The 18534-nt window shown below is 40.2% G+C and overlaps 3 protein-coding genes across 11 annotated transcripts in view; 2 read left to right on the plus strand and 1 right to left on the minus strand.

Annotated features, from left to right (window-relative positions):
* l(3)L1231 (zf-C3Hc3H domain-containing lethal (3) L1231) lies at positions 1-13357 on the plus strand. Of its 6 annotated transcripts, none has more exons than XM_089468162.1 (6): positions 1-258; positions 8634-9068; positions 9179-11172; positions 11238-12370; positions 12443-12544; positions 12646-13357. In XM_089468162.1, exons 2-6 carry the CDS (start codon positions 8802-8804, stop codon positions 12957-12959), a joined length of 3810 nt encoding a protein of 1269 aa, XP_089324288.1. In that variant the 5' UTR covers positions 1-258; positions 8634-8801; the 3' UTR covers positions 12960-13357. The 6 variants fall into 6 exon arrangements, with proteins under 6 accessions (XP_089324288.1, XP_089324291.1, XP_089324318.1 ...); XM_089468165.1 differs by lacking the exon at positions 1-258 and adding an exon at positions 403-717; XM_089468192.1 differs by lacking the exon at positions 1-258 and adding an exon at positions 403-712.
* Positions 13240-18534, minus strand: part of Cad88C (cadherin 88C) — a 15549-nt gene continuing 10254 nt past the window's right edge. Inside the window, exons 9-13 of one of the 2 annotated variants that reach the window (XR_016269958.1) lie at positions 17468-18504; positions 17016-17410; positions 16813-16957; positions 15522-16740; positions 13240-15451 (exon numbers count right to left, since the gene is read on the minus strand). Coding sequence is in view for 1 of the 2 variants with exons in the window: in XM_018009678.2 (XP_017865167.1) it covers positions 16542-16740; positions 16813-16957; positions 17016-17410; positions 17468-18504 (1776 nt within the window). In the remaining variant the exon portion in view is untranslated. Of the gene's footprint in view, positions 16741-16812; positions 16958-17015; positions 17411-17467; positions 18505-18534 lie in introns of both variants that reach the window. The other variant, XM_018009678.2, reaches the window with a different exon arrangement.
* Positions 16173-18534, plus strand: part of LOC108615299 (protein Cep78 homolog) — a 16472-nt gene continuing 14110 nt past the window's right edge. For all 3 annotated transcript variants that reach the window (XM_018009701.2, XM_018009710.2, XM_018009720.2), the window contains exons 1-2: positions 16173-16208; positions 16301-16406. The gene's annotated coding sequence lies outside the window, so the exon portion shown is untranslated. The remainder of the gene's footprint in view (positions 16209-16300; positions 16407-18534) is intronic.

Here is an 18534-nt window from a genome sequence, read left to right on the forward strand (position 1 = left end):
TATTTGTGTTAACATATTTTACACGTATGCGCACACACGCTCAAAAAGTTCGCAGGCGCGTGAAGAAATTAAATTTAATAAAATAATCGCATTTAAATCAATGCCCAAGCAATCTAAACACAATAAAGTGTATCAATAAAGATTTCCCTACAGCCTGACGATCGTTTTGAGTTGGCTATCAAAAGATTTCAAGTCGAAAATTGCATTTGAAAGTGTGATCACGGTGCAAAGAAAAAATTTTCTGCGAAAAATTCCCAGGTCTGTTTGCTGGCGTAATTGGCAATGTATCAGGTTGACTTTGTGTGCGTGCGTACGAGAGTGTTGGTGAATTTGTACGAGCTATGGTGCATCAGTGTTGAGAGCGCTGAATAGCTTGGATTGGTGTGTATGTGTGAGCGCAAATGCAAACAGAAGCAAAGAGCGCGGACAGCAAACGTCTAGAGTAGTCGAGCTGCAGGCTAAAATTTAAAAATGTTGTGTTTCAAGCCAAATTTAACAGCACAATTTATTAAAACTTTTTATTTATTTTCAAAAATAAATGACGTAACATTATTGCATACATTACATAATTGTGATTTTAAATATTTTTGTTAAAATACTCAGTAAATTATTTGGCAACCCTGCTCTTGGGAGGGTACCTAAAACAACAAAAACCAAGTATATTGCGCGCGTCGCTGCGGCGCCAGTTTGACGTTTGACTCGTCATCAGACGGTTGGGTAAATTTTTCCTCTCTGTTGCTGCTGCCCCTGTGTGCTTGTTTATATGTATGTATGTGTTGTGTTTTTGTGTGAGTGTGTGTAGGTCTGTGTTTGCACTGCTTGTGACGCATTCTTGTTTTGAGGCAAATCAACGCTAAAAACAAACTTTGAACGGCGTATATAGCAAAGAAAGAACTGAATCGTTGATTATAAAGAAATGCTGAAAATCTGAAGATCATTTTGGTAATAGTGATAATTGAAATAAGCAGAAACAAGTATAATCAGCATATGTACAAGGTAATAAGTGCAGAGATGGTGGTGTGTTGACCGCGCTGGTATGGGTGTGTCGCTCTCTGTTTAGCTGTTTGTGTGTGAAGTGAAAGATGTGAAAGAAAAAGAAGGCACAAAAAAGGGCGACGTCGCCTCGGCTGAATATAAAGCAAAACGAATAAAAATGCCGGCATTGTCGAATTTCAAGTGCGCTTTACATACATATGTTTGTATATGATAAAAAGAAAATAAAAAGAAAACAAAGGATTGTCGGTCAATATATGTATATGTAATTAAACAAGCGAAAAAAAAACATTGCTGTGCTAAATAAATACTGAAAGCATAGCTTGCAAAACGGCTTTCTTTTAAGTGCCCCAAAGTTCATTTACACGAGAATTTCTAATTTGTTTTGTTTTGTTAATTTGTTTATTATCACCCCTACCAATACGGTTGCAAAAGCGTCTTTTATACGAGTGCGGCTGCGTATGAATTGTGATGTACCAGGCGGTGATAATTACGTTTCGCAATAATCATCATGGCAATCGTGATTAAGTGTGTGTTTGAGAGTTGCCAAAATATCGCGTTTAGACCATGAAATAAAACTTACGCGAGCAAGACAGAGACAGCGTTTTCTGTAACGGCACTCATAGGTGCCGCAAAATACAGTCATGTGTGTGTAGTGTTTGTGTCTGCATGTGTTTATTACATACTTATACCTGTGCAGTTACATTTTGGAATACATGTGCAAGAGTGTTGTGCAGCTGCCCAGGCTATAAAAGCAACAGTACAAAAAAAAAAAAAGAAGAAAAAAATAAATAGTGTAAAATAATGAAGCATATGTTGAAAACTGAAGTGGGAAGTAACGGGGACGTCCCACACACTCACAGACCAAGTCTGTGCCTGTTGGCGCTCTTTGCTTTGCTTACATCTGCCGTTTGGCACAGCCTCGTTGCGGTCGTCATCAGCAACAGAAATACATGCATACATATACATATAAGTATGCATATGTATATAAATATGTACATGTAGACATACATAAGTACTCACGTTTATTTTGTGCTTTTTCTTTTACACATTTAGCCTTCAGTTTCCGGTTATGAAGGAAACAAACGGGTTCGGGTTTCCTGCACTTGCAATAACTATATATATGTATGTATATGTGCGTTCTGTGTGCATTTCATTGTAGTATGTGCGTCAATAACCACAACGTGACTACGCGACGGATGCTGTTTCCATTCCAGCTCGTCCCTAGAGTTGCGCCGTTTTGCTCGGAATAAGTTCAATTGAACGGGTCATTGAAAGAAACAGTCAAGCTGATTCTATTCATTGGTGTGTGCATGGAAGCAGTTTAGTTATTAAATTGTTTATAAAGAAAACAGGATAATGTTATTTGCATTTTCATGTGCATGTAGATATATCTATTGATAATAATCTTTCATGTTTTCATTATCATGTTTTTATTTTTTATTTTTTAATAAACCGAATAAAATCTTATTCGTTAATGTGTGATTCGAATCAGTTCAGTTATTAAATTGCTTATGAATCAGGATAATGTTATTTCATTTTCATTTTGTAAATATCAGAGATAGCTCATGTTCTGATTATGTGAACTTTCCTAAAGTTGAACTAGAATTTCCAGCTGTGCTCTTCCATCGCAATCCATACATAATTTACGTGAAGCTGTCACAAAAGAGCGACAGTTCATTGTTCACTCTTCAAGCGTTGCCAACCACAGATATCTATATACATATGTATGTGTACACATACGTACATATGTATAGGAAATTTGTATGTGCATAAAACATTTTAATTTGATACTACTAGTTAGGCTATTATACTCTGTACTGGAAACTATTTAGCAAAGAGTTCCACTCACTGTAGCTGCGGAGCGTTAAGCGTAACGATGCGAACGCTTTGCGCTCTCAATTAACCTCTCAACCGGCTTTCTGCCTGCCTGCCTGCCTGCGTGACTGTCTATCCATCCGTCTGTCTATCTGTCTGTTTGACTGCCTGCCTGCCTGCGTCTAACCAGCAGACCTTTCAGCCTATGCAACCTTTATAATTCAACAGAGAAACATTTTCTATAAGGGTTTTCATTTTACTGCCTCTTCTTCTTCTTCTTCTTCTTGAAGAAGGTCGTATAATTTAAGACAGAAGAGATTTGTGTTTCAAGCAGCGAAAACATTCTTTGTGAAAGCACTTTAACAGCATTCAATATAATCCACACCCACGACCACTCGTCCATCCGGGTTACCTACCGTTCAAGCCTCACTAACAGACCGGACGTCTTAGTGTTTGGTGTATTATTGTTAGATTTATGAGAAACTAGCATATGTATGTATGTCTATTGAGATATCACAACTCTGAAAGACGTCAATGCCCTATTTATGAGATGTTTAATATCCGTCTAAGAATCAAGCTCGTAACAGCTTAAACTTTTTCAACACGAATTTGACTGTATATAAAAATTTACTTCTGTATACCTTAATCTATTCATTCAGAGAGTTTTAGTACAATATTAGCATTAACAGCTCCAAGCTAAAACAATACATAACATTTAATGGGTTTGGAAGTAAGTGACTATATACATATGTATGTATAGCTAGAAATATGTACATATGTATATGTATTGTTTTAGCTATTATAAATTCGTAAATAATAATATAAGGATTAGGCACCCATTTCCAAATCATTTCCACATTTCCAAACTACACAGATGTATGTATCTTTTGTCCAGATACAGATTCCAGATTGTAGACTAGGCAGACAGACTCTACTGAAGTTTGTAGCACCTTCAAGCTTTGTACTAGTTGCTCTGACTTCTTTTGTTTAGGTATTACGGGTTAAGAGTTTGGCTTGTTCTTTTGTCATTTTATCATCATTCGAGCGTTTCCAAACGCTCGAAAAGAAAAAGAAGAAAAAAACAAGAAAAAACCAGTTAACATTTAACTCCAAAAAAGGCTAAAGCCGTTGGCAAGTCTCGTAAAAGATGTTGATGGCGATTGGGACAGGGTGTGAAGCGGCGGAAACCACAACAGAATACGGCAACAACAACAATAACAACATGATCAACAACAACAACTTCAAACTTCACTGTAGTCATTATTTGCAATTATCGGAATGTTTCTTTGGTTCTTCTTCCATTTTTATGTGCACGCTAAATCCATTTGTTGTTGTTGTTTTTCTTGTTTTTGTTATTGCCATAGGTTTCTCTTTGCGGCTTAGGATCAAAAACCTTTGCCTAGCTTTTAATGTATATATGTATGCGTGCTTTTATATACATACATATGCTATTTGTATATGTATATATGTATGTATACAAGCGTGTTTGCTTTTGAGCGTATTTTTGTTTGATTTCTGTTTTGAGCATATTCGCTAAGTTTTAACCTTAAATTTTTCAATGCCGTCTTCAGACATATGTATGTGTGTATGTATTACTGTGTGTGTAGTGTTTTGGTCTTCGTCTACTTCTCAGCATAGTAAATAAATGATAAACAAAACTATCACGTCGGCACACACATACACAAGCACTCATCACAGCAACTCTTGCATTCGTAAGTGTGGGCGGGCTGTGCAGCTTGATTGCCGTCTCATAATTTCCTTCTTACTCGGAAATGTAAACAAAAAACATATGCATGTATGTCTGTCCATATGTACACTGCAATTCAATCCGATGTGAACTGTCAAATGCAAAATACATACCTACAAACGTTTATTCACTCTTTGGAAATACGAGTTGAATTGTAAACAAAGCAGCAAAGCAGCAGCCGTGGTAGGCAGACAGCCAGGAATAGCAGGAAGAGGAAGAGAGGGTCTGGGGGCTATTATAATCTTTATAATATTAATCAATGTGAGTGTATACAAAATGTTATTGCATTCAACTTGTAACTAGCCAAACAAGTAAAATATTACAGTTCATTAAATTGCATTCAATTTGCCATATGGTCAGTTACTTGTTGATATTAGCAATTACTCACATACACACATATATACGAGTAAATGCTTAAATGTATGTATATTTATTGTATACATACGAATGACGATCTATCAACGTATGCATATTATAATCATATTGCACTTAACAGGTGTCATTTGGTCTTATATCTTAACAGTTTTCACATATCATTTCTAGCTTTATTTTTTCTACAAATTTATTTATTTATTTATCAAGTATAGTATTCATGTTTTTCAAGCTTTAAACACAGTTATAAAGAACATTGTATATGGTCTATAGGAATGAACTGGTTATATTATATTCGAAAAAATAGAATCATGACGTATTTTAGCTCATTTCATAAGAAACAGTTAAATTAAGCGAGATTAGTCAATAGCATTTTTAGCCAAAAATGATAACTAAATATACATATGACTCAGAGAAGACTTATCAATTATATATACATACATACATATGTATATGCTTTGAATGTTTTTGACTTTCTAGGAATTAGTCGAAATTCCTATTTTCAGCTTATAAATTTTCAATAAATACATACAGTCTGTCAAGAAACACTTTACACAGTGGAAAAAAACTCAATTTTTTTACTTTATGTGCAAAAATAAAGAATTTTTGTTTAATTTGGCTAATTTTTTTTAATGGTTAACTGTTTAATAGATATTTTTAAATTAAATTATAAAAAACAGAAACAAAAACAATAAGGGTATAACTTAAAAAACAACAAAAACTTAGATTACTCATATTTGACACTGTCAAGAAACTCTTTACACATTTTGTTCTCTTCGTCTGTTTTGCTCTCATTCTAAGAAATAACGGTGCTTTACCGTTAACTATGCTTTTAGAATTTCTGTATGCATCTCGATTTTTGTGTTTATTTTTCACTTTGTGCGAAATTTGGCTGAGTTCACATGCAAAAAGCAATTCTAATTTTGATTAATAATGCCTGGAAAGAGATTAAGTTTCGATGTTGTCCAATTGATCTTCTGGAATCGGCAGTTGGGCAAATCAGTTGCAGAATTAGTGGAAATGTTTTCCGTGTCGAGAAAAACAATATACAACGTTCTCAGTCGCGCGGAAAACGAGGGAAGATTTGAGGCAAAGGGTGTAGGTGGCCGAAAACGAAAGATTGCTGATCGGGCAAACCGCCTTATGATGCGAAAGATTAAAGCAAATCCCCAAATTTTGACCAGAACTCTTGCCAAGGAGCTCAAAGAAGAGTGTGACGTAGATGTGTCCCACGAAACGATACGTCAGGCCATTCTACGGCATGGGTATTCTTCGAAAATGGCACGTAAGAAGCCCTTGCTGTCGTCGACGAATGTGGAAAAGCGCTTCTCTTTTGCTCTTACTATGCTTAGGCACCCAGAGGACTATTGGAAGGACGTTATATTTTGCGACGAGACCAAAATAATGTTGTATTACAACGAAGGTCCGCCAAAAGTATGGCGAAAAGTGGGTACAGCTTACGATAAAGCGAATATCATTCCAACTGTTAAATTTGGAAAACTGTCGGTTATGGTTTGGGGCTGCATATCCAGCCAAGGAGTCGGTGAACTGGTATTCATTGAAAACACTATGAATGCCGAGCAATATCTTCAAATTTTGAAGGCAAATTTACGCCAAAGTGCAACCAAATTTGGCTTTATAACTGAAAATAGGCCAACTTTTAAATTTTACCAGGACAACGATCCTAAACATAAGGAGTATAATGTACGAAATTGGCTCCTTTACAACTGTGGAAAGGTCTTGGATACACCACCCCAAAGCCCAGATCTCAACCCAATAGAACATGCATGGTCCTATTTAAAGAAAAAGGTTGGAAAAAGGAATCCAACCAACCGTGGACAGCTAAAAGCTTTTGTAATGGAGGAGTGGCAGAAGATACCCCTGGAATATATCCAAAACTTGGAAAGAAGACTCCAAGATGTACATAATGCTAAAGGGGGCCATACTAAATATTAAGTTTTTTAAAATTAGCTATAATTAGTATTACATTTTAAATTTAGTACAATATGTATGAAATGTGTAAAGAGTTTCTTGACAGTGTCAAATATGAGTAATCTAAGTTTTTGTTGTTTTTTAAGTTATACCCTTATTGTTTTTGTTTCTGTTTTTTATAATTTAATTTAAAAATATCTATTAAACAGTTAACCATTAAAAAAAATTAGCCAAATTAAACAAAAATTCTTTATTTTTGCACATAAAGTAAAAAAATTGAGTTTTTTTCCACTGTGTAAAGTGTTTCTTGACAGACTGTACATATATGTACATATATTAAGATATGGGTCAACAGATATTATCTATACGCTAATTTCGAATTTTTATCTTTGTGATATTTTAGAAACTGATAAGCAACATTTTTATTCGATATATAAAACGCAATTGAAAACGTCTCAGCTTTGATTAGAAGTACATATTTAATTTTTATGAACTTGATTTGTTTTGCTTTCTTGTTTTTGTTGTTTTTATTGTAGCTGCGCAGTCAATAATTGTTGCTCGCTTTCATTTCGTTTGATTATATACAAACGAATGCGCATATCTGCATACATGTGTGTGTGTGTGCATATCATATGTCTATACTCGCAATTGTTTTTGTTCCCGTTTTCAGTTTTCGTTTGGCATGCAAATTTGTGTACGCGGTTTGTTGCTATTGCTGAATTCGCTTGCGACAATAAAAGTTTCTCTCACTGCACTCGTATACGTGCTTAAGTGTGTGCGTGAGCGTATGCGTATGTGGTGTGAGAGAGTTCGTTATTATTATTATTATATTTTGATAATTGCAAATTTCGCTTTGTGTTTTTATCAGCAGTTTGTTTTTCCTCCGTCTTCTGTCTCTATTTCTCTCGTTGCCGAAGCGGCAACGATCGCAAAGAAGAAAGTGCGCGATTCGCTTGAATTAGTTTACAGCGAATCGCAAGTAAACCGATTTATTGACACGAGATATACATATAATCAAACAAACATACATACATTTGTATGCACGTACATATGTGCACAAATATTTTGTTTTCATGACCTTTTATAAATACTCTATATGGGGTATATGGGAGCAAATATAATGTTATATAATATTATTGAAAATGTTTTTAAACATATATACACATATACATATTATTATGAGTATTATATTTATTAATTAATGGGTCAATATGCATATGTTTGACTGCAGGGTACTCTCAGTAGTCGTGTATTATTTTTTGATAACTGTAACATTCTCGATTGAGTCACTTTGTTTATTGTTATTGCAGCTTGTTCCACATGTGCGGCTGTGTATATGTGTGTTTATGTTAGCGAGAAAGAGAAAGGAATGCTGTTGCTCTGTACCGAGTTCAGTGCAGATGTATGAGAAAACGGAAAAGAAAACATCTCCGATATCATTGCAAGTAATCATAATATGATGGCTCGATATCGATATCGATTATTTAGTAGCTTCTCTGAAATAAAACTTGCAATGCAATCAAGAATTATTTGATGGACATCTGTGACAAGAGTATCTACTAGTGATTACTCTCGAAAAAACGAACTTGCAAATTAAGCGATTTTTTTTTGGTTTTTTCGTGTGAGTGTATGCGTGTGTGTTTGTGTTAATGTGTGCGCGCTTGGAAAGAGCACACGTGACAACGCCCCATTGAAAGCGCCGCTCTTTGCTTTATCAGCAGTGGTTTTCTCCATTTCAATGACTATACTAACTGCTTGTTATCTATTACAGATCAAATAACAAAAGCCAGGCGGCAAATATAAATATACATACATATATATATACTCACTCAGCTACTCACCCCACAAGCAACTGCAAAATAACAAGAGGAAGAAGTAGCAGAAGTGGAATCGGAAGAGCAACAATAGCTAATACAACGGCAACGGCTGCGAATTGGACATGTCATGTCAGCAAGCGTCAAGATTCATTACAGCAGCAGCGACAGCAACAGTAGCAACAGCAGCCAAAAGCCCAATATCAGCAACATTAACAACAACAGCAACAGCAAAGCGCACATCGACACCAACATCAGCTAAAACAACGCCGAATTCAGTGATTGTGGAGCATAACATTGGTGTTGCTGCCGCCAAAACGAACCCGCCTGAGGATCCCTATGTATTCACAGAGACTATTGCAGCGACACCGCCAATTTTATTTAATGCACAGGTAAAACTAAAGCTAAGCCAAGTCATGTCAAGGCGAAGCCAAATTAAACCAAAACAATGCCCTCACTCACTCACACACCCACACGCACACACACCTTTATATTGTTGTAGAAATCGCGAATCCGCTTAAGTGAAGCGCAGCACGGCAGAAATTGCAACAGCAGCAGCAACAACAACAACAACAATAGCAAGAGAGTTGCAAACAAAAAAGCGAGCATTGTTGCTGCAACAACAGTGCCCATTGCGCAGTTGAATGGCACTGCAACAGCTACAACAGTAGCGGCAGCGCCAGCAACTGTAGCAACAGCGCGTGCAGCAGCAGCAGCAGTAACAACAAAGGCGCAGGCGTCTTTGGGTGCAGCAGCAACAACAACGAATTTCAATAATGTCACACAATCTCAAAGGCAGCCAACGTCACAGTCGCAGCTGCAATTGCAGTCGCCGTTGCAGTTGCAGTCGCAAGCGTCGCCGAAACGTGCCACCAACGTTTGTGTGGTACGTCCACAACAGCAACTACAGCAACAGCAACAACAACAGCAGCAGCAACAACTGAAGCAACAGCAAACTAAATTGATTACTAAGCAGCCAGCACCACATCCGCCACCACCGCCACCGCCGCTATATACGCACACGCCTTCGTTGTGGCAAACGCCGCTCTTATTGGACACCACACAGAAGCAGCAGCACCAACAAGCGCAGCAGCAGCAACAACAGTCCAATATTGCCGTTGCTACAGCGCTGGTCAGCCCGCCCACATCGCCCGCCTCGTTACCCTCACCCACGGCTAATGCACCGCCGACAGCAGCTGTGACCGCCATGGTATCGCCCATCGTGGTGCCTCTATCAGCCGCGTCTGCGGCGATGTCGCCGCCCAAGGGCGGCTCTTTGCCGCCGTCCAAGTTCCATCACACGACGCTGGCGCAGCACCTGCAGAAGGTGGAATGTCTGAAGAAAAAGAAATCCATGCCGCTGGCTTGTCAGAATTCCAACAACAACATTGTTGAGTCGTTGCACAAGGCGTCGACGCCGTTCGCCGTCTACAATTTAACGCATCCACCTCCGCTAACGGTTTTCAATACTGCAGCAACAGCAGCATCAGCAGCGGGAGCAGCAACACCTGCATCTGCTGCTGCTGCAGCAAAAAAACATTCCGGCGATGCTAGCGATGACAACGATCTCAATGAGATTCCCGTCAATGTCATCTTTCGGAAACCGCCCGAGCTTTTGGCTGGCGCTGGAGCAGTCGCACAAACAACGCCACGCCCAGCAGTCGCCATGGGCCAGCAGCAGTCGGCAATGATGAAGCTGGGCGCTGTGGCGCCATTAACACCGCCAACGCCGCCCACGCCGCCGTCAACGCCACAGTTGAGCAACCTGTGTGCACCGCCAGCCACAGCAGCAGCAGCGGCAATGGCAACAGTTATCACACCCGCCCTCACAACTGGAGTAGCAGCAGCCACAGCAGCAGCAGCAGCAGCAGCAGCAGCACCTATAGCCAGCATTCAATATGAACAAACGTCTTCCAAAGTGGCCAATTCTTTTGTCAGCCAGGCTGCAGTGCCGAAACGCAAAGCGCAGGCAGCAGCTGCCACTGGCTGCAGAAAGGCCAACAAAACCAATAACAAAAATGCTGCACTAGCCACTTCTGCTCCGCCGCCAGCTCCGGCTCCAGCTCCAGCTCCACCTCCACCGCCACCGCCGACAACAACAGTTGAGCAACCAGCAACGGCTGCTTCGGCAGTTCCAGCGTCAGAGCCAACATCGATTAGCACCGTGTCGCGGCGCCGGAAAGTGCCGCCGCCAGCGACCAAGCGGAATGCACTGTTGTTAAACGAGAACGAGCCTTTGGAGTTCGATGTTCCATACTGCTTTCAAACACGTTGGTTCCATGCTGGTCAATATTTGGTCGAGGAGCCACAGTCTGGGTTGAGCAATCGCGAGGAGCGCATTGCTCTACGCAAGGGTGTACTGCGTCGTCAGGCGCTGCAGTTGCTTTCGACGCGCACGCTCCAGGAGCTGCCAATGCGTGCGGCACGTCAGCGACTGCAATGTGTTCAGAATCTACTTCTTAAGTACGGGGACCATGCGCGCCAGGAGCAGGGCATGTAAGTACACTCTTAATAATATTGTCCAAATGAAAGTAAACCAAAATAACTATTTATCTTTGCAGTGGCGTGGGCAATCGTTGCCTGGTGGCTGCGTGCAAGCAACCCACGCTCAGCATGGCTGCCCACTGCGAGCGACACATTGTCAACAACACGACGCAGCAGCTGTTCCAGCCGTGCGTCGCTTGGCGTATGGATGGGGTGGCCTGTCAGGCGCCCGTCTTCGATGTGCTGCACACACTGGCATTGTGCCCGGCTCACAGTCATCTGCGACACGGCATTGAGGTGCAGTCCAAGGTACAGAAAACGCAGCAACGGGCTAAGGCGGTGCAACAGCTGCCCAAGCCTGCTGTGCCGGGTCCTATGCCAGCGGTGACTGCGAATGCACCAGTGGCTAATAAACGTAAGCGCAAAACGAATCCAAATGCCAATCCGGTTGGCCGTCCGCAGAAGCGTGCCAAAAAGCCAGACGTAGTCGCTAACACCACCTTACCTGCATTGCCGCCAGTGTCCGCGGTGCTGCAGCGTAAGAGCAGCACCACCTCGCTGGAGTCCATTGCGAGCAATTCGCAGTCGTCGGCCATGTCGCACTCGGCTCTGCCGCCCTACACACCTGCAGCGCCTGTGATGACGATGCCGCAGCTGTCCATAATACCTCCAGCGTTGGCTCCGCTCAGCGATTGCCAGCAGACACAGCAGCATCAGCAGCAATGTCCGCAGATGCTGCTGCCGAAGAGCGAGGCAGAGCAGCAGACGCAGCAGCTAGATGCTAATTTGCTGGCCAATGCTAATTTCAAGGCCGATGAGATTAGCCAGATTGTGGCACAGCTGGCGGCTGCCAGTAGCGAGTTGCATCATAATAACAACAACAACAACTTGCACTTCAACAACAACAACATCAACATGAACAGCAACAACAGCAATAGCGTAAACTATTGCAGCAACAACAGCAGCAACAGCGGCAGCAGCAGCATTAGCTGCGGCTTTCCCTCGTTCAATGCAGCTTTTGGCAATGCCCTGAGCGGCCAGGGCCAGCAGGTGGCATCGCATCATGCCAACACTGCGTTGGCCAGCACAGAAAATCTGCTGAGCCAGCATATGTTTGGCATCTGCGAGAACAGTTCGGCCTATGCCAGCTCCGAAGATACGGGCCTGGGCGGTCTGAGTGAGTCGGAGCTGATAGGCGCTAATGATGCTGGTAAGTGGAGAACATATTCGCCTTATATTCGAAATCGGCCAATTGCTAACTATTCCCATCCAACTCTTCCAGATGATATAGCATTGAATGGCGCCCATCTGCTGGAGGAGCACGATTTGGTAAATGTGTTTGATACGCTGCCGGAGGATGCGTTCAACGAGTTATTTCAATCTGGTGTGTATTTCATAATAACAAAGTTAACTCTGCTTTTCATTGTACTAATTAATGTGTGCACCTCTCCGCCAATGCGCCACCTGTGCTGTGCTCTGCTGCAGTGCAACAAGCCGAGTGCGAGGCCATGGATCGCGCGCTCGAGATTGCCGATAAGAACCTCAAGTGTCTCCAGCAGACAATCGGCAATACTGCGCACGACAGCGCCTTCCTTAACGATTTCCTCGACGTGGACGATGATCTGCTTGTGAACGCTGTAATGAACTCGCCGAACGCATCCGACATTGATGCATCCACGCTCTTTGTCGATAGCAGCGGCGGCGGAAACAGTAGCAGCAACGGTGCTGCCGGATCCAGCTCCAACAGCTGCACGCCGGCGGCCTCCGTCGCGGATATACGCGGCCTGGTACAGACTTAAGTTGGCCTAAGCCGCACTTGTGTATACGCTTCTAACGAGTCTGCGTAGCTCGTTTTTTTCCAAAAGTTCTTTCGACAGAAATCTTTTAGATCTTAAATGAAAACTGATAAGAAACCACATTGAAAGAAAATCGAACTAAATTTCTCAACGAATGTTGATAACACTTTTTATGTTTTCTATATTTGCCAAAATTTTCTTGTTTGGCCATCGGAGAAGCTTTGCAATTTCACTCTACTCCAATTTCTTGTCTAGAATACATTTCTATATATGTTTGTATGTATAGTATGCTATACATATATTATATAACTGAAGCAGCATATAATTAATTCGTGTTATTGCAAAAAAAATCGAATGAAAAAAATAAAATAAATAAATAAAAAAAAAAAAAAAAAAAAAAACTATAACAAAAGCAAAAAAAATTACGACTACAAATAATTACAAGAAAGTAAAATGTAAATTCGCGTGGAACCTTAGCGTTACAGTTAATACTTAATTTGATCAGTTAGTACAACAAAACATTTAAGAATTAACAAATGTGAAGGAAATGTAGAAAGCAGGAAACACACACACACAGAAACACGCCCACAGAGTAAAAGAGGGAAAATAATGAAAGGAACGTAGGAAATCTTAGCAAAAAAGTTGAATTCGAAAGCGTGAAAGAAATGCTAAATATCGCATAGAAGACTTAAGTTCTAAATAGGCATAGACTTTGTTTAGTTTTTGTTTTTATAGGCGCATTTACATCAAAATCCCCGTTAAATGAGAAATGTAACAACAGCAGCAGAAGCAAAAAGAATTTAAGTTTTTTAAACACATACACATACACACAAACACACACACATATATATAAATGTACAAGGGATTACATAGTTTGAAACCGCGAATCGTATTACTAAATATACATACATATACATAAATATATGTATAAATATATATAAATAATACACAGACCTATGTAAGCTTTAATTTAAATGAAACCAACTGACAAAATCAAAATGCAACTTGACTTTTAAGTTCGCAGAAAAAAAAAAAAAAACAAGCAAAACAACAAAAATACAAATGCAAAAATGATTTTGTTCGTAGTTGATTTAAAGGATTAAGTAATTCAATTTTCATATATTTGAAGATATTTTTTACTTTCGATCTTTGGTCTACGTACTACATACATATGTAAATTAACGATTACATATTAAATAGAGTTATATACATACTTTATATACTGAAATGTAAAATTATTTAGCTTAAGTAATATACAAAACACACACATACACATGATGTATCCACAAATACATACAAGAAAACTGTTACGCTTTAAATATAAATCATTTAACGCCCCAATCTACACGCCCACCTCGCACATACGCACACACACACACGCACCTACACCTACACATACCCATACACATACATTGACATCGACTTACACCCATCCATTGTAATATTTCATTTGTCATCTTTGCAAGTATTAAATGAGAGAAACCGTTTAATAAAAACAAAATATGAATACATCAAATTATATAAATTAAATATATGCATGCAGCATTCGATTTACATCATGCCTCGGCATCGCACATTGAGGATCTTCGTTATGGACGTGTACAAGAGAAGGGAACCACTCGTACTTTAAACTTAGTAGACAAAACTGTAATATATATACATACTTATATATACATACATATATAACTATATACAATTATCTTAGACACATGTATATTAATCCTCTCTCTCTCTCTCTCTCTCTCTCTCTCTCTCTATCTCTTTCTATCTATCTCTGTCTCTTCATATGTACTGTTTTGATTTTTTGATTGATCTTTGGCATTAATTTAGTTTAACTTAATTAAGTTCACTTTAGTTGGCAACTAGCTTACATATACATATAAAAATGGATATATACATATATAAAAAAAACTTCTTTTGCTGTGCAAGTAGCCCGAACAAAATTCTTTTCGAAGCTAAAAAAACAATGTATTCATTTCAATATTAATTGAATTATTATTATTTACTTTTTGTATTCAAACGAGTCGTTTATACATACATATATGCAAATATATGTCTTTATACAGAATATGTGAAGATGTATTTGTTAAGAGAAGATAGAAGCGGCCCATCCAACAAAAAACTCCACGTTGCAACTCGGCCAAAAGCAAAGATTGGTTCACAAAGTTGTGGAATTTTTTATTTTTATTTTCGGTTCGGAGTTCAAACCACTTTTTGTAGTTTACATGCATTTTTGTGATCTAATTTGTGTAATTATTATAAACGAAAAAATATTAAACAAAAAGAGAAATAAATATATTATAAGCAAAAGAAAATAAAAAAAAAATAGAAGAGAAATAAAAATATTGATTTTATGGCAACTGCAACTAAATGTTTTAAATGTAAATTTGTTGGAATTTGGTTAATGAAATTATTTTTTTGAATTACCATAATTTAGATAACTACCATACCATAGAATACGATGGGCTTCGGCTTGGGAACCCTTTGGAGCTCGACTAAAAATAAGAACTCTCAATCAGTCCTTTTAGTCGTTATGAATTGAACTTCTAATTTAGCTTCACTTACAATATTTCATATGGATATAAATTTTTCTTGACAATTGAACATTTGCTTTAGTTTTCATATGGGTGGCCTCGTTACTGGGGGGTTTCGTAGCAAGCTTTTGCAGACTGTCAGACGAGCTGGCGATACAAAATACAAAATAAATTAAACACAATTTTCTGACAATAATCCAGTTCCTTCGTCTAAACACACACACGCATAGTTCCAATTCAAAAAAACAGTAAAACCGCGTTATAGCGATCTATCAAAGGTTAACCTTTCTTCGTTTTGCGGTCGGCCAACTTAAATTTTGGAGTTGCATTTGAAATTTTTGCTTATTAAATTTTTGATTTCAAAGAAAAAACGAAAAAAAAAAGAAAAGAAGACGAACGTCATAATCCAACTGGACAGCCAATTCCCCAGCGAATTTGGTCTGCTTTGGCCAAGAAGTAAACCAAACCGAACCAAGCCAAACGAAAAAGAAATAAAAAAGAAAAAAAAAAAAGAAAAAAATTTACAAGTTGGTTAATGATCGCGGAAAAAATAGGGCATTTATCTAGTAAATAGTTGATGACGGTTTTAATCATTTTGTTGCTCAGTAGGCAAGGTTTTTGATGATTACAAATGTCTGAATGTTAAAGTAGTCGTAACAAATCAAAATATTTTATATATTTATAATCTTCGGCCAATTGGAATACAAACACGGACGTGGTAAGTTCTTTAAACAGCATCCGATCTTTCAATTCTTAATCAATTCTAACGAGCTCTTAACTTTCCATGACTATTATATTGCGCCAGCACAGCTATTGTGTTATATTTTATATGTCTGGAAATACGAGGGAACACTAGGATTATAGAAAACGAATTCTTTAAAAACAGTGCAATATCTCAAGCAAGAAATTAAATGCAGTAAGTATAGAAAGTCTTCTTTACCAAAATCTATATATTTACATGGGTCCATTCTTAAGATACGCCTATGAACTAATCTTAAGTCTAAATATAATAAATAGTTTGGCTTAGCCTAGAGTGCGGTCGATGCATCGGCTATAACTCTGTAGTCTCCAGTTTCCGCGCTAAGATTTGAGCATTATTCGTTAGTTTGTCAATTTGATTGTATAGATTGAAATGCCGATTCAGGTCGTTCGTATTGTTGAACAATTTGGCAGTACCCTTGAGGGTTTCGCGTAGATCCTGTGTCCCAATGGCCAGAAAATTATCATCCAACGAGTCCTGACCGCCAACGCTGTACAGAAAATTCAGTTAAGATCTTATCTGAGATCAGTCTATATAGAACTTGTTTCTATTGGACGCCCACCTTAGAGTTTCCTCGGTCTTGAACCATTCGTTCTCGTATCCCTTCAGCCAAATGGGATTGGAGCCCTGCACGCTGTGCTTATTGGTGTTGGGCACTCGTGTCGCAGGCTCGTGGGGATGCTGCAGCGATGTGGAAGAGTGTCCACCTGGTGGCAGTTGGGAAAGGTTAGCAATGGCTGGGATTGTATTGATATCTCAGCTTACGAAATATGTTGACTTTGGCGGCGCGCAGCTGCCTCTTGTAGCCTTTGCGCTGCGATGCGCACAGCGCCAATGTGACCACCAGGAGGGCGGCCAGGAAGAGATTCGTGAACACGAGCCACACGAACATAGCGCCCTTCGTCGGGCTGGCCATGAGCAGTTGGGCCTCGGCGGGCTGTGTGTCCAGCACATTGAGATCCTTGAACAGTTCGTCCAGACTCTCGATGTGTGTATCGATTAGCTTGAGCACCTCCGACACCTCATATATAGAATTATCCTCGCGCTCGACTAAATGCATATATAGATCCGTCTTCGTCTTATCCACGGATCCGTCTTTATTTTCGTGCACCTTAATCTCATCAATGTTGACAATCGAGTCCGTCACGTTGCCCAGGGTGCTAATGAATGGATGTTAGTAATGAAAATAGATATATCTACGTATATAGCAGACTTACTCTCTAAACGTATCGATTCTGGAGCGCAGCTCGTCCGGCTGCAGTCGGAAGACAATGCGCACCTTCTGATCCTCGCGCAGCAGATAGATAAAGACGTGGGCCACATCGCGCATGCCCAGCGTGTCGTTGGCCAGCACCATAAAGTCAAAGTAGCCCTTCATGCCCTTCTGTGGATCGAAGTTGAGCTGCACGTCGCCAGTGTTCCGATCGATGAGGAACGGCTCCTTGCGCACGTTCTCCAGACCTTCGGACAGTGTCTGCCTTATGTCGCCTACCTGATAGTAGGTGATTTTCGCATTATCGCCCTCGTCCGGGTCAAAGGCCTCCACACGCATGAAAATCTGGCCAAAGTCAGCGTTGGTCGTGATGCCGCCGGTGAAGATCTTCGAGCGAAACTTTGGCGGATTGTCATTGATGTCCAGCACACGCACCCGCACACACACCACGGTGCTGTCCAGTTTCTCCGCACTGTTTGCATCCACATAGTTGTCGTAGGACAGCAGCGCCTCCGGCTCCGCGGATGTGGACATTTCGTACTCTAGGCTGGGGCCGCGCAAGTGGCGCGAGTGCTTGAAGCGATCGTAGCTCATCTGGCTCTGTCTGCTGTTCACTCTGCTGTCGATCTCAATGCCTCGGCTAGGGAGGCCATGCTCCAGCGTGTCGTTGGCGCAGTTCTCTGTGGCCTTCACATACAGCGTAAAGTTTGCAATCAGCTCTCGGTCCAGTTCTCGCTCCACAGTTAGCACATGAGTCTCCGGTTCCAGGCGGAAGTAGCCTGCCTCGTTGCCATGTAGTATGAAGTAGCACACTTGGGTGGGTGACTCGTCCGGATCGTCGAGATCCATCTCATCCTTGTCTACGGTGTCAGGCAGCTTAATACGCTCCGCGCCCGGATCAGAGTGCTCCGTAAAGTTGACCGAGATCTCGTTCACAATAAACTGCGGCTCGTAGTCGTTCACATTCCGCACGTATATGGTGAGATCGAGATCTGTGCTCAAGGATGTGGGCAGTCCCTGATCATAAGCCTCGATTCTAATCTAAAATGGAGAGATGTTTAGTTTTTTTTT

This window comes from Drosophila arizonae, chromosome 2 (genome assembly GCF_054131065.1).
Source record: "Drosophila arizonae isolate 15081-1271.41 chromosome 2, UAZ_ARI_1.0, whole genome shotgun sequence".
Lineage (NCBI taxonomy): Eukaryota > Metazoa > Arthropoda > Insecta > Diptera > Drosophilidae > Drosophila > Drosophila arizonae.